General features: G+C 37.4%; 2 protein-coding genes across 2 annotated transcripts; one reads left to right on the forward strand and one right to left on the reverse strand.

The window, feature by feature from the left end:
* Positions 1-1,310: 1,310 nt before the first annotated feature.
* On the reverse strand, positions 1,311-2,294 carry LOC105861253 (olfactory receptor 5M5-like). The gene has a single exon (XM_012746644.1). The coding sequence runs from the start codon at positions 2,292-2,294 to the stop codon at positions 1,311-1,313; it is 984 nt and encodes a 327-aa protein (XP_012602098.1).
* A 17,456-nt stretch (positions 2,295-19,750) lies between these two features.
* LOC105861254 (olfactory receptor 5M5-like) lies at positions 19,751-20,713 on the forward strand. The gene has a single exon (XM_012746645.2). It carries the CDS (start codon positions 19,751-19,753, stop codon positions 20,711-20,713), a length of 963 nt encoding a protein of 320 aa, XP_012602099.1.
* The last annotated feature ends 2,422 nt before the right edge of the window (positions 20,714-23,135 follow it).

A 23,135-nucleotide genomic window follows, 5' to 3' on the forward strand; every position in this document is an offset into this window, starting at 1 on the left:
CTGAGATTCCATGGTCCATCATATAATGACATGCTGTCAATCACCCTGAATTCCATGGTTCCACTTTCCTTCTACTCAACTCATCTGTCTGAATATCTACTTAGTTAAACTTAATTATTTCTTTGCTGTGTCCTTCACTTAAACTGATTTGTGCAATTACAGAAAATCCCTCAGCACTCTTTGTTGCTGATCTGTTGCTTCATACTTCATCCTCCAAAAAATAATTAATAACATAATTATTTCCACCTTACTACCTCTGAATCTTTATAAATATACTCGATCTTTCCTCCTGTCATAAGGGCACTTGGGCTGTTTCCACAGCCTTGCAATTATGAATTGTGCTGCTATAAACATATATATATTAGTTGGCCAATTAATTTCTTTCTATTTATAGTAGAGATGGGGGTCTCGCTCTTGCTTAGGCTGGTTTCGAACTCCTGAACTCAAGCAATCCACCCGCCTGGCCTCCCAGAGTGCTAGGATTACAAGTGTGAGCCACCGCGCCTGGCCTTGTCTTTTTTTCTTAATTCAAGGTTCCTTTATATTGGAAGCAAAGAAAAGAGAAAAAGATAAACGAGTTAACTTTCTGCATATTCGAATTGAATCCATTGTTAAAAAAATTCTGTATGGAGCCAAACTTGCACTATATCCAAGGTATGTCTGTATTTAAAAATTGTCAAAATTTGTTTCTAAATCAAGTATGGGTATCTCCCATGAAGAAGATAATCAGTTTTGTTTAAAGAAAATTAATGAGACGTATCACAGGGTCAAGAAAACATGTAAAATACTATGTTCTTTGTTGAAATCAAAACAGATATTGTTTTAAATTCAAGATAAGTAGACATAAAAATTTACTATGGCATCTGAAATTAGAGATATTAGTTTCTTTTGAGAATATAATCAGCTTCCACTAAAGGAAACTATGTAACATACCACATGAATGAAATCATTTTCTTATTCAGAAAATATATTGTAAAGTATTTCACTTTGTTGTTGAGAGTAGCTAAGAGATAATCAATATCGATGACCTAGGAAGTAAAAGGAAGAACTTATATGCTAACTAATCAAGTAGAAATAAATTCTCAAGTAGGACTAAACACATGACTCTGCTTAATCATAAACAGTTGACGCCTGTTGTTGTGTTTTCCATCAATCATCACTTCCAAACCAATTTAACACTCATTATTTCCATTAGACTTTCACTTGATCTCAAGCTATGAATATACAAAAACATTGTTCATTCCAGAGAATTGCATTTAAGAAAAACCAATGAGGGATACTTTTTGATTATTTTAAGACTCATTTTTTTTTTATTGGGAGACTGTAGATATTGAACTTTTCTCCATTTTACCAAGATTTCTCATAAACACTCTTTTCAAAGCCTGTTTCACATCCTTGTTTCTCAGGCTATATATAAATGGATTCAGCATGGGACTCACAAAAATACAAAACACTGCCACAATTTTTCCTTGCTCTACAGATTGCTCATTTGCTGGTCTCAGATACATGCAGAACAGGGACCCATAGAACATAGTGACAGCTGTCAGGTGGGAGCCACAGGTGGAGAATGCTTTGCGCTGCCCTTCACTGGAACGGATCCTCATAATGGTGATGAAAATGAAAATGTAGGAGATGAGGATGATGAGCAGGGAACCTGTGAGGTTAATCCCTGCAGACACAAACAGGGCGGTTTGCTTTATGTAAGTGTCAGAACAGGTCAACATTAAGAGGGGTGGGTCAGCACAGTAGAAATGGTTGATGGTGTTGGGGCCACAAAAGGACAAGCGAGAAGTCAATATTACCTGCATTGTGCCCACCATGGAACCCCAGAGGTAGGGGAAAGTCACCAGGCAGTTGCAAACCGGCCTGGACATTTTGCTGCTGTAATGTAGGGGGTTGCAGATTGCCATGTAGCGGTCATAGGCCATGGCTCCAAGCATGTAATACTCCGTAAGGAGCAGAGTCACAAAAACAAAACACTGGGCCAGGCACCCGGTATAGGAGATGGTCTTCTTCTCAGATAAGAAATGAACAAGCATCTGAGGAGAGACATTAGTGGAGTAAAAAATATCCACACATGCTAAATGAGTGAGGAAAAAATACATGGGGGTTTGCAGTCGAGGAGTCAATCTGATTAGAGAAATCATCCCAAAGTTCCCTGTCAGGGTGATGAGGTAAATCAGGAGGAACACCACAAAAAGGATGGGCTGCAGCTCAGGCCGGCTGGTCAGGCCCAGAAGAATAAACTCGGTTGCCTCAGTGCCATTGTGTTTGGGATCTAACTTGGTCTTCATGTTCTCTAGTTAGAAAAGAAGAATATGTCAGAAAGAAAAAGAAAAGTAAATTATATGCAATCCAAGAATAGGCAAAGTCAAACAAATTGGTTTTGAAAATATGATTACAAAGGCTGTCTCTCTCCAAGATGGAAGATTTCAGCAGATGCCCTCCAGTGGTTTGTGGAACTGGTTAAAGTAAACAATACAAAAGATTTTGCAGTCTATGCACTATATGACACGGGCTGTTTTGCAAATCCCACCTCTGCTCTGCTAACACACATGAGATTTGACTCAGCTCATTGATGTCCCTAATTAGACTACAAAATCAAGACCCTTGATCCTCAAACATGGCTCTAGCCGTAGTCTGATTATGACACAAATACTTGATCTGGGAATGGGGCAAATGAGTGACTCTCTCTCGACTGGTTCCATCATTGCCTGAAAACGTGAACCTTCTGTAAATTGGGAGACCGTGTATTTCTTGAGGGTCCATTGTATATACACTCAAGCTCAGTTTCTTCCTCATTTCTTACTTTCCAACAGCAATAAGCATCTAATGGTCCCTTGGGGTTCTTTCCACCCTAATTCCACCCTTTTCCAAATTAACAATTTATCTTTTGGATTGTTTTTTCACCTAATACGCACTTTTATCTCATAAATCTCATTATATCCCAATATATTTCATATTTATATTTTAACTTAACTAACACCCTTGACTTAACACCTTATATTTGAACCACCAAAAGTCTTGTCAGTTCTACCTTCAAAATGTTTCATACTTAATTGCAAAAGGGCTTGTCAGCATTTTCTCTTCTACCAGTCAGGTCTAAGATAAAATTCTCTCTTGTCTGAGCTACTGTAGTAGTTTTCATTCAGTTATAATTCTCTATTCTGCAATGCAAGCCAGTGATATTTTGTAAACTTAAATCCACAGCATGTCACTGACTTGATAATATAATGCAAGATTTCCCATCACACTTGGGCTAAAATCTAAACTTCTTAGCAGGATATACAAACACCTATATGTCGTCTCCCCATCCCCCAAACTCTTTTCCTATCCCTTTCTCTTCAGTCCTTCTTCTCCTGTGACATTGACCTTCTAGCTGTTCCTTGAGCATGCTGAGCACATCCCCACTCAGGGTCTTTGCACACATTGTTACCTTTTCCTAGAATATTCTTTCTCCAGATGTTTAGCGATTCATTTCATCACTTCCTTTACATTTCTCTCTTACTCTCTGAAAGCCATTGCCTGCTCACTTTTCTAGGTAAGCTGTATTCCAAATTGCTCTGGAATCATTAATCATGATTTATTTTTCCTCATATAATTTGTCATTTCTGAAATTATTTATGTGCTTATTGGTGTCCCCTCTATTAGAATGTTAGCCATATGAGGGCAGGGCCATTATTTTTGCCATATCCCTAGAACTTGGAGAAATTCCTGAATTATAGTAGCTACACAGTAACCATTAGTTGAATAAATGAGTGTATCACTGAGATAAATTTGCCACCTTATATTAGCTGACTTACCATGGTATATGGATCTCTTACCTCACTGATGTTATCACTGGAGACTGAGTTAACATAAAAAAAAAAACTCTAGATATGTGAAGAATTATATAAAGGAGCATAATTAGAGCTAGTGAAATCAATTAAGTGTTTGTTTTAGTAACAAAGCTAGTGGTAATGGTGCCTGACCCAAAACCTAGCATGCTGATGGTTAAACCTTGCAGGTTGTTCTGTTGGAAATGAGGGGGAAGTGGACCTAGGACTGTAAAAATCAGCTATCCTTAAGTCACTACAGCAAATTTTGCAAGGCCAGAATAACATAGAAAATTCACATCTTTCAAAAAATAACTGTATTTCTTTCTTTAATATATCACATATTTATGAACCTAATATTTAGACCAGCGGTTATCATCCTTGGCTTCTCATTGAAATCAAGTGTCGAGTTTTTGAAATCACCGATACCTGAGTCCTAGCCCGACCCAGGTGGAGCACACACCTTGGTATATCTTTAACAAGATTCCACATGATTGCAATGCACAGTCAGTGTTGAAAGCCTTGACCTAGACAGTTGAAATGACCTGTTGAAACTACATGAGGTTTTTCGCACATAGTTTTACCCTCTCTCCTTACACGAAGATTCTGAGATATTACCACAAAGTCTTCCCTCCCCGACCCCAAGTATAAAAAATTGTTTTCATCAATGCACATAAATCTTTTCTCCATCAGTCTGGGAGAAGGTAAAGCCCCAGCCTTTGACATTAGCCCCCATAGTATTCTGTTGGATCTAGAAAGTTTGACAAGAGAAAATCTTTCTGAGAGCCTCCATGATCCCATCTCAAATCTTCTTGCACTCAAGAAACAGGAAGAAAAGAAAGAAAACTTTCTTATCAAGGCTTATATCTTATTGTTTATTACACACAGCCCAGGGTTTGACTTATAGGATGGGTTGAAAAATGTATATCCCATAGATCACCAGTTGTGAAATAGACGCTAATATAGCTATCTTTCAAGTTATAAAATGTGGGGAGTAGGAGAGAAGGACTCTCTGTTATCAGTCCTGCTGACATGTTCACGCTCGTAGAAATGCCAGGGCAGATGGTTTGTGATGAAAGGCGTCTACGGATTTTCAGTCACATGTCACATAACACAACCTGCAACACCAGGAGCCTCCACCAGATGGACCCATCTCGAGATCTCTTCCTCCCCTTTCTTTTTGCTTTTCTTTTTCTTTCTTTTCTTTTTTTTTTTTTTGCTTTTGCACTGGATGCTTCAGAGTGTTATTTTATTTTTTTAATTTTTTTTTTATTTCAGCATATTATAGGGGTACAAATTTTAAGGTTACGTGTATTGCCCATGCCCCTCTTCCCTCCTCGAGTAAGAGATCTCCCTTTTTACTCAATGGTTTTCTCTCAATTCAAGGGAAAGGTGAGTCAGAAAATGGGAGGAATACGGAGAATAATAATGGCATGTACAAAATTGTTCCAGTTTAAACAATAGGATTACCCCAATTATGCTTAAGGTGGGGAGCAATCAAAGTTCCACGTACAATTCAGAGGGGGGAAAACCTCACTAAACACAACTTGACAGCCATATAGAACCTCTTCTGAAAACTTTGGCCACGTGACATGCTTCAGCTGAAAGCTCAACAAAATCCATAGCAATGTTGGAAGGTACACAGTAGAGAAAGGTGTAGTTCCTGGGAACAAAGCAATGCAAACCTGTTTTGATGATCCTGGTACAGCAATGGCATCACATTTCAGTGCAAACCCCAACTGGAAAAACCTAAGGGAAGTCCCTAGACATCAGGAAGGAGAGGTATTCACAACTATTTTCTATTTTTTTCTTCTCACTCTTACCCTTATACCCATTTTTATTCAAATCTCTTAACACTTTTCTGTTAGTAATAATTGTATGAAATCGTGAAAGGCATTAACGTTAAAGGCATAAGGGAGTGAGGCTATATTTTCTTGTGCCAAATTCTAAGGATCTAGGCTTGAAGAAGTCACACAAGTTAAGAGAGAAGTATGCCTTTTTGAATTCCAAGAACTGACTAAAGCTCAACTTGTAAGCCTACCCTAAACTGTAGCTGTATCATGAATAATGCATCTGTAACTGAGGTCAGAGATAGTTACAGAACCTATCTGACATCCTAATGCACCACTAGTCACCTGCTGTCTTTGTTGGAGAGGTTCTGTGTCTTTGGTTTTGTGCTAGTGTGGCAATTCTTATGGCCATGACCAATTCCATTTTGTGATGAAAAGAATAAAAAAAAAAATCAAACCAAATTTCTTATGAGTGCTTGATTTTCAAAACAGCCAGACTTACCTGTGGAGGTATAGTAATTTCTTATCCTCCTAGAGAGTCCCCAAAGAAGGTGGTTTTATACCTGAATGACTAACCTTTGGAGATTCATCCCTGAAGCATTAATCAAGAAATCACACAGGGATGTCATTAGGGTTCCCTCTGGAGGTGTTTACAGAAGTCACATCTTAATGGAGTTTATCATTAGATGTAGGTAGTGTTTTTCAGTAAATCCAAAAATACCTGGTACAAATTTTGATATTGGAATTCATTACAGGAAGATAAAAAAGTATTTCATTTTTACCCAAAAAGGCAGATAAAAATGATTCTGTTCCATTCCAATCAAAAGACCTGTGCTGTGACTCTGCTCATTATATCCTCTGATAGAATAGTCTTTTATGCTTCTGAATGCCCATAATGGTTGTTTCTGGCTCTTTGGTAATATTTGCCTCCTTTTATAACTTTTCTATTTCTTCTACTGGACTTTAGATGCTCTGAGGATAGAATTATTGTCAAGCTTATCCTGGTATCCCCTGTGGAGATCTGCACAAAGTTTTGTGTGCACGGCTAATGTTTATTGAAGAGTTATTGAATAAATAACTAAATAGTGATGATTAGTTTAAAATTAGCTCAAGCAGATGAATTAGCAAAGACCACTTATATACACATATGTTTAATTTCTGATTCCAGAGATATATTAGCTAATATAACATTTCCATTTATTTATTTATTTATTATTTATTTCATCATATTATGGAGGTACAAATATTGTTAGGGTTACAAATATTGCCCCTGCCCCCCTTCCTCCTCCCAATATGTCCAATCCCCCAGTGGTGTGCATCACACATGTTATGGAAGCATACACCCCTCTCCTCCCCCCTACCACCGGCCCACCACCCGATAAAAAGTTTTGTTTTGATTTTTTTTTTTGACATTTTGGTTACATTGTATATCTTTGCCTCTCCCTAAGAAGGGTTAGAGTTATGCCCTTCCCCTCCAAAATACTCGCTACCTCCCTATCATTGGGTGTCCACCCCCCTAATCTCTGGTGAGCATTGCCACCATTTGAAACCCATAGTTTTAATCAGTCAGTACCAATTTGATGGCGAGTAGATGTAGAGCCCATTTTCCATGTCGTGTGTTGCCTCACTTTGGATAACGGGCTTAAGCTTAATCCAGGATAGCATAAACGGTGCTAGCTCACTGTCATTTCCTAGAATTGAGTAATATTCCATTGTGAGGATATACCACATTTTAATTATCCACTCATGAATTGATGGGCTCTTGAGTTGTTACCATGACCGTGCAATAGTGAATTGTGCTGCTATAAACATTCGGGTGCAGATGTCTTTATAATAGAATGTCTTATGCTCTTTTGGGTAGATGCCCAACAATGCTATTGCAGGGTCAAATGGTATTTCTATTTCTGGCTGTTTGAGGTATCTACAAATTCTTTTCCACAAAGGTTGCACTAATTTGCAGTCCCACCAGCAGTGTAGGAGTGTTCCTGTCTCTCTGCATCCTCGCCAGCATTTGTTGTTTTGGGATTTCTTGGTATAGGCCATTCTTACTGGGGTGAGGTGGTATCTCATTGTGGTTTTGATTTGCATTTTTCTAATAATTAGAGAAGTTGAACATTTCTTTATGTGTTTGCATGCCATTATTCTGTCTTCTTTGGAGAAGTTTCTTTTCATTTCTGTCGCCCATTTCTTGATGGGATTGTTTGCTTTTTTCTTGTTAATTCTTTTAAGTTCTAGATAGATTCTTGTTATTAGACCTTTATCAGAGGTGTAGAGAGCAAATATTTTCTCCCACTCTGTAGGTTGTCTATTTGCTCTACTGGTTTCCTTGGCTGTGCAGAAACTTTTTAATTTGATCAGATCCCATTTGTTTATTTTTGATGCTGCAGTGATTGCCTTGGGGGTCTTCCTCAAAAATTCTTTGCCTAGGCCAATGTCTGATAGGGTTTTCCCAACATCTTCTTCCAGGATTCTTAAGGTTTCATGCCTTAAGTTTAAGTCTGTTATCCATCTCGATTGAATTTTTGTGAGAGGTGAGAGGTAGGAATCCTGATTTGCTCTTCTGCATGTAGCTAGCCAGTTTTCCCAGCACCATTTATTGAAGAGAGATTCTTTTCCCCAATGTATATTTTTGTCAGCTTTATCAAAGATTAGATTACCATATACTGATGGTTTCATCTCTGGTATCTCAGATCTATTCCAGATATCTATGCTTCTGTTCTTGTGCCAATACCAGGCTGATTTAACTATTATTGCTTTATAGTACAGCTTGAAGTCAGGAAGACTGATGCCTCCCAGTTTGTTCTTTTTATTTAAGATTGCTTTGGCTATACAAGGTTTTTTCTGGTTCCATACGAAGTGAAGAATTATTTTTTCTAGATCTGTAAAGAATGCTGATGGTATTTTGATGGGGCTTGCATTGATTCTGTAGATCACTTTAGGTAATATTGACATTTTAACTATATTGATTCTACCAATCCATGAACAAGGTAGATTTTTCAATCTGTTTAAATCTTCTGCAATTTCTTTTTTTAGTGTTTCATAGTTCTCCTTGTATAAATCTTTTGTATCTTTCCTTAGGTATACTCCTAGATATTTAATTTTCTTTGGGGCTATAGTAAAGGGTATTTCATTTTTGATTTGAGTTTCTGTTTGATGGTTCTTGGCATATATGAATGCTTCTGACTTGTGTATATTGATTTTATAACCTGAAACTTTACCAAATTCGGTTATCAAGTCTAGGAGTCTCTTGGAAGAGTCCATGGGGTTTTCTAGGTATATTATCATATCATCGGCTAAGAGCGAGAGTTTGATTTCATCTGCCCCCACTTGAATGCCCTTAATACCCCTCTCCTGCCTGATTGATATCGTTAGGACTTCAAGTACTATGTTGAATAGGAGAGGAGATAGCGGGCACCCTTGTCTAGTTCCGGATTGAAGGGGGAAAGATTTCAATTTTTCTCCATTTAGAATGATAGTAGCAGTGGGTTTGTCATGGATGGATTTAATAAGTTTAAAGTATGGGCCATCTATGCCTATTTTGTTAAGAGTTTTTATCATAAAGGTGTGTTGGACTTTGTCAAATGCTTTTTCTACATCTATTGACAAAATCATATGGTCTTTGTTCTTGATTTTATTTATGAAGTGAATTGCATATATAGACTTGCATATGTTGAACCATCCTTGCATCTCTGGAATAAAGACCACCTGGTCATGGTGAATTATTTTTTTGATGTGCTGCTGAATTCTATTCACTAAAATTTTATTTAGGATTTTTGCATCTGTATTCATGAGGGATATTGGTCTGTAATTTTCTTTTTTTGTTGTGTCCTTTCCTGGCTTTGGTATCAAGGTGATATTGGCTTCATAGAATGAGTTAGGAAGGATACTATCCTTCTCGATGGTGTGGAATAGTTTCTGTAGTATAGGTATGAGTTCATCTTTGTATGTTTGGTAGAACTCTTAAGTGTAACCATCTGGCCCAGAAGTTTTCCCTTTGGGCAGGTTTTTAATTACTGCTTCAATTTCTAAGCTTGAGATTGGTCTTTTTAGGAATTCTGTTGCCTCCTGTGTGATCTTAGAGAGGTTGTATGAATCCAAGAATTTGTCCATTTCATCTTCGTTCTGTAGTTTTGGGGCATATAGTTTTTTATAATAGTCAAATATAATGTTTTGTATTTCTTTGATATCTGTTGTGATATCTCCATTTTCATTTCTTATTGAGTTTATTACAGTCCTTTCCCTTTGGGTCCTTGTCAATCTAGCAAGAGGGCCATCGATTTTGTTTATCTTTTCAGAAAACCAGCTTCTGGTTTTGCTGATTTTTAGTATAGTTCTTTTGTTCTCCATTTCATTCAGTTCTGCTTTGATCTTTGTTATTTCTTTTCTTGTATTAGGATTGGAAATTGTTTGCTCTTCTTTTTCCTATTCCTAGAGCTTATTCATTAGGTTGACAGCTTTCTGTTTTTTGGATGTGAGTGTTAATTGCTATTAGTGTTCCTCTCAGGTAAGCTTTTGCTGTATCCCACAGGTTTTGGTAAGAGGTATCACTGTTATCATTTTGTTTGAAGAAATTCTCAATTTCCCTCTGAATTTTTTTTCTTTTCCCAATAATTTTTCAATAATAGATTGTTTAGTTTCTATGATTTTGTGAGGGATTGAGTGTTTCTATAGGAATTGAACTGTAATTTTATACCGTTATGGTCAGAGAAGATACAAGGTATAATTTCTATTTTCTTAAATTTTTTGAGATCTGATTTGCGGCCTAGGATATGATCAATTTTAGATTAGGATCCATTGGCTGCTGAAAAGAATGTAAATTCAAGTTTGTTTGGATGGAATGCTCTATAGAGATCTGTCAGACCTTTTTGATCAGGACTTTATTTAGGTCCATTATTTCTTTGCTTATTTTCTGTTTGGAGGATCTATCCAGATCATTCAATGTGGTGTTGAAGTCACCTGCTACTACGGTAGTGTTATGTAACAAGGTGTTTATATTCGACAAGGTTTTCTTTAAGTAATTGGGTGCTCCTGTATTGGGTGTGTAGATATTAAGAATTGTTAAATCTTCTTGTTGGATCTTCCCTCTCACCATTATATAATGGCCATCTTTATCCTTTTTTACTTTTGCTATTTTAAAGCTTATATTATCTGCAAATAGTATAGCTACTCCAGCTTTCTTTTGACTTCTGTTTGACTGGATGATAATTTTTCCAACCCTTGACCTTCAGCTGGCGGGCATCTTTGTGAGTTGGATGTGTTTCCTGTAGACAGCAGATGCTAGACTTGTGAATTTTTATCCACTCTGCCAGTCTATGTCTCTTCAGAGGACAGTTTAAGCCGTTTACATTTATTGAGAGGATTGAAATTGGAGGAAAATTACCATTCATATTGTTGGGTGAAATCTTGTTGCTTTGTCTTACTCCTTGGGCCATCATTTAGTTCGAGATCTAAACTTTAATTCTTTGATGATTTCACTTTGAGGAGTGTCTACTGCCCTGTTCGGTTAGAAATGCAGGTCTAAGAACTTCCTGTAGGGATGGTCTGGTCTTTCCAAATTCCTTCAGTGATTGCTTGTCTGAGAAGGACTTTATTTCTCCCTCATAGATGAAACTTAATTTTACCGGATAAAGAATTCTAGGTTGGGCTTTGTTCTGTTTTAGAAGGTTAAGGTTAGGCACCCAATCCCTCCTGGCTTGTAAGGTTTCAGATGAGAAGTCAGCTGTTAGTGTGATAGGCTTACCTTTATAGGTCATTTGCTGCTTTCGTCTCGCTGCACGGAGAATTGTTTCTTTCACATTTACTTTGGTCAGCCTAAAAACCACGTGGTGAAGTGATTGCCTTTTCACATTGAGTCTCCTAGGAGTTCTGTGTGCTTCTTGTATTTGGATATCAAGATTTCTGGCCAGGCCTGGCATATTTTCCTCCAGTATTCTGTGAAATAATTTTTGCAGCCCTTGAGAATGTTCCTCTTCCCCTTCCGGAATCCCAATCAATCTGATATTTGTTTTTTTAACATAATCCCACACTTCCGGTAAACTTTGGTCTTCTTTCTTGTTTCTGTGTTCCCTTTCTTCTTCTGATTTGTGTAGAGCATAGGCATAATCTTCAAGTTCTGAGATTCTTTCTTCTGCATGGTCCATCCTGTTCTTTAGGCTTTCCACTGAATTATGGAGATTCTTGATTGTTTCCTTCATTGCCAGAATTTCTGTATGGTTTTTCTTGATAGTCTTAATTTCTTTGGAGAATCTTTCGTTCATTTCTTGTATTGTTCTTGTGGTTTCTCTATGCTGTGATTCTATTTTCTCTTCAATTCCTTTCAGTTTTGTAGCAATCTATATTCGAAAATCTTCCTCTGTCAGTTTACTCATATCATGTAAGTTAGTGTCAGATGATGGAGAATGAGTATTTTGCTTTGGAAGTGACATTTCTCTCTGGTCCTTCATGTTTCCTGTAAATTTTTGCTGGTTCTTTCTCATCTGGATACTTTATTGAAGATCGGAGATGAAGGGAATGAATTATGAGCTAAAATCAGCTGTGCTTGAGCTGCCAGGGATCACTGAGAATCTCCACTGAGGGGTGAAGACTGTCCCTTTTCCATTTGTCACCAGTGGAGCTTTAGTCACTGCAGACCCCTGGGGAGGATCCACGGAGGATGGCGCTAGCCACTTCTTATGCCCCTTCCCAGGCAGAGCTCAAGCAGCTGGGGGCCGCAGACAAGTTCCTCTGAGGGGTTCTGAGGAGTGAAAACTATCTGTGCATCCTCGGTGGTGGCGGGGCTTGGGCCACTGGAGACCCTGGGAGGGTCCTGGAGGATGCCTCTCACTCCCCTCTTCCACTCCCTCCCTTACAGGGCTTGGGCTGCTGCCCGAGTCCACCGGGCAACTCAGTCAAATGAGCAATCTATCTCACTTTTCTGTCCCTTCACAATTGAGGCATAAGCCGCTGGTGTTTATAGATCTCCCAGCAAAGGCAACCTTACACCGTGCCCTGGAGATTTCAAATTACTTTCTGCTCCTGACTCCTCTCCAACCTGCCTGCCTGTCCATGTTACACCTTCACGCTGTCTTCAGGCACTTTCCTGCTTGCATGGGCATGGAGGTCAGTGAAGGGGAAGTTGTCCCCCTGTGGGGAGGATCATACAGCTGTTTGGCTGGCCGTTGAGCACGGCCAGCTTACACCCAATCTTTGCAATACCACTCGGATTCTCGGAACTTCACAGTAAATCCACTGAGTCACTTTATTCCTTTTCCCAGCACTACTGCCCCTCGAAGCTTTCCTGCAATTCCGTGAAGCTGATCCTGTGGGAGAACTACCCTCTCGAGTGATTTAGGCCACCTTCTTCACCTCCCACTCCAAGAACAGAGAGCAAGGAGGTCATTCCTAGTCTGCCATTTTTAACAAAGCTCAACATTTCCTTTTTGATCTTATCTATACTGATATTTGAAATCAGAGTAAAGTCCTAGTACCTATGGGCCAGATTCATAATAATACTATTTGAATGATAACAAAATGATATATTATATCTTGCTCATAACTAAGACAACCTTACTCTCCTGGACTCCATTCACCATTAATACTTCACATAAAATATATATAGATTATGAAGGAAAGAAAGTAAAAGGCCTAAAGCATGACCATTCAGGACAGGCGTACTAATGAGGGGAGATGTAAAGCACAAGACAATTTAAGACCTTAGGAGATCTCTTTGAGACAGGATGTTCTAATTTTCCTGCCATAGGCTTTGGCCCTAAATCAACTTATTGGGGAGCCAAAGCAAGCTTTGGGCTCAGCTTATTTAGGCAGTTCACACCTGGATTTGAGCTATTATTTCCACATTCTTCAGTTTCCACATGGCATGAACAGTATTCAAATTTCCAAATTCCCAGCATGTCCCTAATAGGGGAGTACGAAAATAGCTAAGATTTGATCACTAAGATCTAAGATGTCATGACCTGGATGTGTTGTATTAGTGAATCTGAGTCCTACACAGCAGACTTCCTGGAGTAGATATAAAGGTAGACCTAAGGGGGAGATTTGTTGTTCCCATGAAAACCAAGATGAAACTGGGTGAGTGGAAAGATTAACAGGCTATGCCCAGCCAAGGGATATAAATGACCCTGAGATGCACTTGTCATGGCAAGTGACAGCAGAGCATATGCTAACCAAGCTGACTAGAAGCCAAGAACACCAGAGAGCAGCACCAGATATAAATCTAGGCCTCCCTTCCCCACTGATTTGGGCCTCGTAAGTAAAAGAAGGGAAAACAGGATTAAAATCTGAATGACAGAGCATTTCCCTAAAGAGGAAATTCAAAAGAAGTTATTTGAATCACTGGAAACCCATTGAGTAATTATGTCTTGATATAAGAACCCAGGTAATGCAATAATTAAAGGTATTTGGTCACTATAATTTTTTTCTAAAGAGAAACAGGAAAACTATTTACATACCAGTTTCCATAAACATGCAAAGAATAAACAAAACACGTACGTGTCAAGGTGGGCAAAAATGTTACTACAGTTTAAATAAAAGCCCTGCATATATTCTTTATTTTCTCATTCTGGAAATGTGTTGCTGTCTAGTTGATTAATTGAAATGGGTGAAAGCTCTACTGTAGTAGTGTCTGTTACATTTGTAACACCTAGTCCTAAATTTGATATTTGATAGCCCTATATTTGATAGCCAAACTATCAAATTTTCATTAAATGTGTTGCCTAGGAGGAACTATGTTTTAGTGTTTGACGAAGAAAGTGTTTTCTCCCTTAAGGTGATACATTGTGTCTGTTATACAGGGTGTCCCCATAATCTCCACACAAAGGAAAAAATTTGTAATGAATATTTTGTAAATAAAGGTACATTTAGCTATAATTTCCCATTTTCCCTGTATCTCCAGATTTTCCTAAATTCCGGTTGGACAAATGGAATCAATTGGATTTATGGCACATACACTATAAAAAAACATATTTTGAAATTGTGTTTTACCCTCTCTCTGCTCATCAGGATGGAGCTTCTGTGGAAGTTAAAAGCAATTACAGAGAATTTAAAGGCTGCATTTTCGAATTTTCTTTATATTATCTGGTGGTAGGGCACATTCATTCGTAACTCTTACTATGATGACTACTGTCATCTCTTGAGTACTTACCAGAAAACAGCCACTTGTATACTAAGCATTTTAAAATGGTTACTTATATTCATTTCCAAAGAAAAACACAGTTTATTGAACACTTGCATTGTCCTTATGATACAGATATTATTGTTTATTTCTTACAGATAAAAAGTCTATAACTCATAGGAATTAAATGATTGTTTTCAAGGATACAGCAAGAGTTTGGTTTCAAATACAAATATTATTATTTTAGATATTTCTGGGCTGGCGCTGTTAACACCCCAAACCATATAGGTTTATTAAGCTGGTTAGTGAGTAACTATAATATGGTTATTAATAATTTGTTAATGAGACAGTTGCAAACTTTATGAATATAAAATATACATGACAAAGATACATATGTAAATATTTTATACTGTGAAGACTCACATGGAGAACTCAAAACTATTATAATTTCCAGGCAAAAATGATAGAGTCAGGTAAAAAGTTGATAGTGGTTGATGAGATAAAATAAAGTCAGAGCTATGACTTCCTTTCCTTGCATGCACTTCTCATTCACAGCATATTCTCGAAGTTGTAATTTATATTCATGGAATAAATTAATAAAATTTTGTAAGATTTTAAAAACCAGGTCTCCTTCAAAGTATCATTGCAAGCTTCTTTGATGTTCCTTGCAATTGATTGTAGGAAAATTTGATTTTTGAGATATTTAAAAAGTCATGGAGATGATGTTAATATTTGGCCATGGGAGGCATTGGGAATGGGAGGAGAAAATGAAGGGTGACTCAGAGATGTCTGGAATATATACATACTTGCAAGGGTGTGGCAAGCATGATAAAAAGGATTGAGGCAGAGGATCGAATGACAGGACAGAATATTTTAAAGGGCACTTTGTGGTGATCTCCCTACACCTGCCATGCCCCTACCTCAGGGTGAATGGAAATTGGTGATATTGAAGCTGCCTGGCTGTTAATCTGAAGCATCCTCTTCTCCTCTTCATGATAAATATGGATGCTGAGGCTGTCCTGGATCTGGAAAGGAGAGGAGTAGGGAGGGTTACTCTCCTGCTCTCTGAGGGATTTCAATTTAGATGGAAGGAGCAGAAAAGCATGTCATAGCCACATTCTCAAATCCAAATTTGCCTGCAATAATGCTAATAATTTTAATATCTGATACCTACATGTAGTCCTTAATTGAATTAGGATCCAGAAAGAGAGGGATTCAATGACCTCTTTAAGCACCAACAATGGAGAACCCAAAATATCCCAAGACTTTAACAAAAATAATATTTATTATAATAATTATTATGACTGCTACTGCCTCCACCGCAACCCTTGTTGAATAAGTACTATCTGGGTCAGAGATGCAGCATAAAACTAAATTCTACTCAGATAGTTTAGCTGACGGGAAATTCAATGAAAAGATGGAGCATATTGGCATGGTTAAAGAAATCAGCCAAGGAAGTTGACACACCTGGAGGCTAACTGCAGAAAACAATTTCCATGGGCAGTGGCTACTGTCATCAGAGAACTGGAGCCAGGAAAAAAAAAAAAATCCCTTGTCACTTTCTTCTCCAACACAGACCCCAGCAGGAGTTCTCCTTTGAGGGATGCGGGCACTCTAGCACATATTTCCGCACATATCTAGCATATATTCCTGTTTATATTGAAGCAGGAAGGGAATGAGAAAGAAATTGAGTTACTTCTCCCTCCTTCCCACTTTAGACTTCATGCTGGTTCCTTTCATTCAAAGTCAGCTGGAAACCAGACACCAAAAAGCTCTATTCTTGCAATAGGGGTTAAACTCCAGGTGGGCAATGTAAGGTGAGAAGACAAGACAATAGATCTGAATGGAAGTAGAGTAGTAAACAGAGAATCACCAGCACACCAATATTATCTATAACCCACAATGTTTCATAGATATGTATTATCATCCCTATTAGAAAGATGAGGGTACGAGGCTCAAAGTCAGTAAATAACTAGTCCAAACTCAGCAAAAGTTAATTGATCATGCAATGGTTTTCCACACTCTAAAACTTTCTCCCTATATTGTTGACTATTCTATCTTACATGCTGTACACAAAGAAACTTAATAACCGCCCAAGACAAAATATATTAATTAATTCAAAAATAAAGTAAAATAAATAATGAATCCCATTGCTTCATTATTCTGGGGAGATTTGACTCCCTCATGACCTTGGGTAGTGGGCAAAACTGATGTCCTCAGTGAGCTTAGGATTTTCAGATGAATAAAAACAAAATAATGGCTCTTCATAATTCGAATGAATTTTTCCTAGAAATAATTGAACCATAGGGATTTAGTCCTTAGGTGACAGTTTTGTTATAAACTCTTCGGGTTCTTCATCTTCGTGCTGTCATCATGAAATCACTCATCTTTCTCAGGTAGGATTAGACTTTTTAATATTTTGGAATCTAGAAATAATTATTTTATTCAATAAAAATAAATTGAGGCAAAATATATTCTAATTAATTAGCCAACGTCTCTATGAAAATGCTACTATTCTCAGAGTATAGGTACTTACAGAATGGTGTATACAGAGTGTTTACTTAATGGAATGTGAACTAGACCAAAGAGAACATTAGCTTCATCAGTACTTATTGACTGCCTATAATTGGGAAAGCACTAATCTAGGCACCGTTGAGTCTACAACCAGATTAGGTAACATCCTTGTCCCTAAAGGAGCTCACACTTTGATGTTGAGTCTTGTTGTAGACCAGACCTGGATCATTCATCAAATAATACTAGTAGTCACAGCTTATTGTATGTTTACTATTAATACATGCCAGACACATTTTTAAAAACTGTCCTCTGAATTAACTCACTCATGTGGAGAGGATTGGTGTTATTAATTAAATTTTGTGAATGAGAAAAGGGAAGCACAGAGAAGTCAGTCACTTGCCGTAGGCCACACAGCTGGGAACTAGAGGAACCTGGATTTCCATCCAGGAAATATGACCGCAAACTCTCAGCGACTGTTATACTCTGCTGACACTCAATAATCAACCACGCTTACTCTCTCACCTCATGAAGAAAAAAAAAAAAAGGTGTAGTATTAAGTAATCTTTCTGACTCTTTTTGAGTCAATGCTACTCTTTATCATCATAAATACTGAATCATGTAATGTTCTGTGCCCCCTTCATGAAGAACGGGCTGTTTTTAGATTTATCATCTATATTAATTATTTAAAGTTAATGAAAAATACGTTTTATGAAGGAAAATTTATTTTTTCACTTCAAATCAAACCATGAGCACACGCCAAGGAAGCACCACCCTTGTTAAAGCCAAAGACCAGCCTTCTGGACTCTCACATAAACACAGCAAGCGTTTATGTGAGGATGTCTCAGGGGAAGGCCAATGTCAAGAGGGCAAAGTCTCAGCTATCCCCAAACCTCTTATGTCCACTTGCGAAAGTTTCCCTCTGAGATGTCCTTGCTCAAACCATAAGGACGTTGTGTTCTTTTTCTTAGAGGTAAGGCTATTACATAAAGTAATAGTCCAGTTAAATTGTCTGGACTGCTCATTGCTTGCAGTTCCCCACAGTAAAAAGATGGCGAAATTAATTATTTTGAATATTGATTAATATTTCAATAAATAAAGGCTAATTAAAATACTATTTTAGCGCCAAAAGAATATTTTCATATTTGGCAATTATTATTAAAATTATTATTAAAATTCAGTTGGACCCTATGAGCTTAAAAAAAAGATAAGCACAAAATAATTATGATTCCATTGATTTAGGATTACTTGCTTGGCCACTGAATTCAAAATCCCTACACACAGAATGGGATAACAGAATGTAGAAGATTTTTGAGTGCTGAATTTACAAAGTGCCTTGAACAGTGACCTGTTTCCAGTGTTGGTGTGGTAGTTATTAAAAATCTACTGACATCGTTATATTGTCAGCTGTCGAATTCTGATATGTGTCATCAGAGGAGAATGTCAGTCTTTCCATAATGGTCTTCATGGTCACATTTATCCCGCATAAATGTTGGGAGATGTTATAATGAGATAGAGTTAAAACAAAATCATTTTTATTTGAGGATATGTTTCTCAACCAACTTTTCATAATTCTTCTCTTCCTCTGGAGCCTTTTGATGCACTATTTTTTTCCTTAATTGTCCCCCCATAAACATACCATCAATACAAGCATAATCGTATACCTGCATACATATGCATATTATTGATGTACTTTGTGTATGTGTGGATATATATACACACATATGTATATGTGTGGATATATGTGTGTGTGTGTGTCTTTTATGCATAAAAATATTTAAGATTTACTGCTGTTCCATAAGAGCCAACTTTTGCCTTAGTTGGGCAAAAATATACAAAAAAAAGAAGATTTTGATCTAGGTTTTAAAAGTTAAGAATGATTTGGTGATGGTGAGTACATGTGGTTATATGAGGGCCACCTGAGGTAGACTAAAGTGGGGAACATGGGCATTCAGAATAAGATGAGGGAACAGCTTGAAAATGATCTTGTTCAGAGGGGCAGGTAAAGAGATCCTTGTAATATATATCTATATATAAATATAGATATAGATATTCATCATATGTCAGTTCCACTTCCCTGTGTTCTCTCAGCTTTTAAAACTATAGATGAGTTTCAAAGGTTGATACTTTATATGCCACACCCAAAGGTGTATTGTAAAACAAAGGATTATAATTTTAAAGGAAAGCAATGTTTACAGTCACATGTACAAGGAAAGTGTAAGTGAACACATAGAAAAAAGACTTGAAAAAAGATAAAAGATAAGCCTTTTCAAATATGAAAAGACTGGCAGAAAATCGTTTAAAATATGTTTGCCTTCATATATGAGGAGCTCTATATTAACTTAGATGTTTAAAATATCAATTGCATGCTTACAAGACTGTTTCTTTATGACATGTATATTTACAAGTTTGGAAGGAGAGGAAGAAATATCATATGACAGCGTGGAGGTAATGGATATATGACAAAAGCCATACGCATTTTTTTTTCCTTTTCTTTAGCCCTCATTAGAAGCCAAACAAACACAATGTTAAAGAAAAACTATACAACAGTGACTGAGTTTATTCTCCTGGGACTGACAAATAGATCTGAGCTGCAACCTGTCCTTTTTGTGGTATTCTTAGTCATCTACCTTATCACGGTCATCGGCAATGTGAGCATGATTCTGTTAATCAGAAGTGACTCAAAACTTCACACTCCGATGTACTTCTTCCTCAGTCACCTCTCCTTTGTAGATCTCTGTTACGCCACCAACGTCACTCCTCAGATGCTGGTTAATTTCTTATCCAAGCGAAAAACCATTTCTTTCATTGGCTGTGCTATACAATTCCACTTTTTCATTGCCCTGGTGATCACAGACTATTATATGCTTGCAGTGATGGCTTATGACCGCTATGTGGCCATCTGCAAGCCTTTGTTATATGGGAGCAAAATGTCCAGATGTGTCTGCCTCTGTCTCGTTGCAGCTCCTTACGTTTACGGCTTCGCAAACGGTCTGGCACAAACCATCCTGATGCTTCGTCTGTCCTTCTGCGGGCCCAACGAGATCAACCATTTTTACTGTGCAGACCCCCCTCTCATGGTCCTCGCCTGCTCGGACACCTACGTCAAAGAAACTGCCATGTTCGTGGTGGCTGGTTCCAACCTCACCTGCTCTCTCACCATCATCCTCATCTCCTACATGTTCATCTTCACAGCCATCCTGCGCATCCGCTCCGCTGAGGGCAGGCACAAGGCCTTCTCCACCTGCGGCTCCCATCTGACGGCTGTCACCATCTTTTACGGGACGCTATTCTGCATGCATTTGAGGGCCCCATCTGAGACCTCTGTAGAACAGGGGAAAATCGTAGCTGTTTTCTATGTCTTTGTGAGTCCTATGTTAAACCCGTTGATCTACAGTCTGAGAAACAAAGATGTTAAAAGAGCAATAAGGGAAGTTATCCGAAAGAAACTGTTAAATAAGCTAGATAGTTTGGTCAGGTCAGGCTAGATAAAATGCTCAGGTCCACAAGCATTTTAAATTAACAAATAAATTTCTGTTACTAAGTATTTTTTGTCCTTCATTATTCGTGCATGTGATTTGGAAGTATGTGTCAACTTATTAAAGTTTACAGTGCCATCTCAGTGAATTGACAACAACAGCATAAACTCAAACACAAGACTAGAAGGCACTGTCATTACTCTATAAAATCAATAAAGAACAGATGAGCCCATCCATAGTACTCCTACTAGTGCAAATTTATAAAAGACAGACTTATCAATTGCTATGGAAATGACAATGCTTTTTATTTTTATAGTGCTTAATAACGTCCAAACTATTTTCCAGAAACTTGTCAACCATAATAGGTGAGTGTTTTTTTTTCTTTTTTCTTTTATACAAATTATATAACAATTAGGATCATTTGAATATGGCTCACATTATTACTTTAAAATGCATCTTTAGAATGATTTTATGGATCCAATAAAATCTTCTTTCATAAGGTTTTTGATGGAAATGTCACATTTCCTTTAGAGGGTTTTCTGTTTTTTTGCTTAGTTTGGTCTGAAAAGGACTCTTCGTTATGTAATATTCCATTACAGTCAAAATTTGTGTTTTCTTGACAATTTTAGACGTAAAAATTCTTTCTGTGTAGTTATTTGCTATTCATATGCCTTCTTTGGTGAAGTGTCTGTTCACAACTTAGACTTTCTTTTAATTGAATTGTTTATATTTTGATCAGTGAATTGTGAAGAATATTTATATTTTCTAAATACAAGTCATTCGTCAGAATTATTTCATGTGAATGGCCTATGGCCTTCTTATTCTGTAGTTTACCTTTTCATTGTCTCAGCATGTGTAAAACTCTTCTTTAAGGTAGTTTCATACATGTAGCTATATTCTGTATTCTCCAACCTTATTTGTTGCTATACAAATTAATTAACATTGCCTTTTTAATGTATGGGCATCTGACTGTGTGATCCCCTACTTATAATTAAGCTAGTTTTTCCTTATCTATAATAGCCAATTCATTACTCTTCATTTATCTATTCAGCTATTATTGAGCCAGTTTTCTTTACTATTAGAAAAGTCACTTTGTAAATCTTATGTTTTATTACAATGTTGGTTTATGTTAACATATATAAGAAAATACATAAATACATACATACACACAGACTTTAGGGCATAGTTTCTTCAAACTGAAAGCTACCATTCTGCTAAAGAAGAGATGAATCTTCAACAACCTTTATACAAAACAAGGGTCAGGAAATGTGAGGCGCCTGTATTATAATCTTGTAATATTTTTCATTTCATAGAAATATTTAAGCAATACTATTATATTTTAAAATTTTTATTAGTGGAAGGAATCAGAATAAATCATAAAATTTACATAGAGAAAACTTTAGACTTCAATTTCAGAAAAAAATATGGCAATGCTCAAATCTTCTCAAATTCATGTGATATACCAAATCTACATTTTGATTTTGATATGCCGCCATTTCATATTGACTGATTTCTTACACCATAAACCATTATTAGGGATACTAAGAAAACTAGGAATGACTCTCCTGTCCTGGTCAGTGTACACTTTGATTCATTTGATTGTATTGGTCTGGAACTATCTGTGCACTGAAACATAAAGACTAATGAAAGCATCTCTAATTTCCTTTTTCCTCTAACAAATACAGTGTCAAACAACATTAAAATATTCTTTATTCTATTTTTAGCCTTCCTCCTAAACCAGTAATTTTATAAATGATCCTGGTTGTCAGACCTGTCTTTGATTCTTGGCGTGTTAATGACATTAACTCTGTCGGGCAGAAAGATTCCAGCATAAATCCATAATGTCCATTTTCCAAAGGACCCTCAGCCCTGGCTGGTCCTCTGCTTCCTTCCTCTGATTATATCACTTTTCTGCTCTCCACCACAGTCCTTCAAAGCTTTCCTCTCCTCAGATCTCTTACCTATGACACCTTCTTACCCTGCACTCTTAATACCCTTATCCTAGTCTTTAAAGATAAAAACTGAAGACTTTGATGGGGATTCCCTTGTCTTTACTATGTTAAAAATACAAAACTTCGGCCGGGCACAGTGGCTCACACCTGTAATCCTAGCACTCTGGAAGGCCGAGGCAGATGGATTGCTCGAGGTCAGGAGTTCGAAACCAGCCTGAGCGAGACCCTGTCTCTACTGTAAATAGAAATAAATTAATTGGCTAACTAATATATAGAGAAAAAATTAGCCGTGCATGGTGGTTCATGCCTATAGTCCCAGCTACTCGGAGGCTGAGGCAGGAGAATCGCTTGAGCCCAAGAGTTTGAGATTGCTGTGAGTTAGGCTGACGCCATGGCACTCACTCTAGCCTGGGCAACAAAGCAAGACTCTGTCCCCTCCCCCAAAAAAATACAAAACTTGGCTACTCATGTTTTTCTCC

This window comes from Microcebus murinus, chromosome 4, assembly GCF_040939455.1.
Source record: "Microcebus murinus isolate Inina chromosome 4, M.murinus_Inina_mat1.0, whole genome shotgun sequence".
Classification (NCBI taxonomy): Eukaryota; Metazoa; Chordata; class Mammalia; order Primates; family Cheirogaleidae; genus Microcebus; species Microcebus murinus.

Bases quoted from the DNA above. Each gene is read 5' to 3' on its own strand.
- LOC105861253 (XM_012746644.1), bottom strand. From the start codon at position 2,294: ATGAAGACCAAGTTAGATCCCAAACACAATGGCACTGAGGCAACCGAG.
- LOC105861254 (XM_012746645.2), top strand. From the start codon at position 19,751: ATGTTAAAGAAAAACTATACAACAGTGACTGAGTTTATTCTCCTGGGA.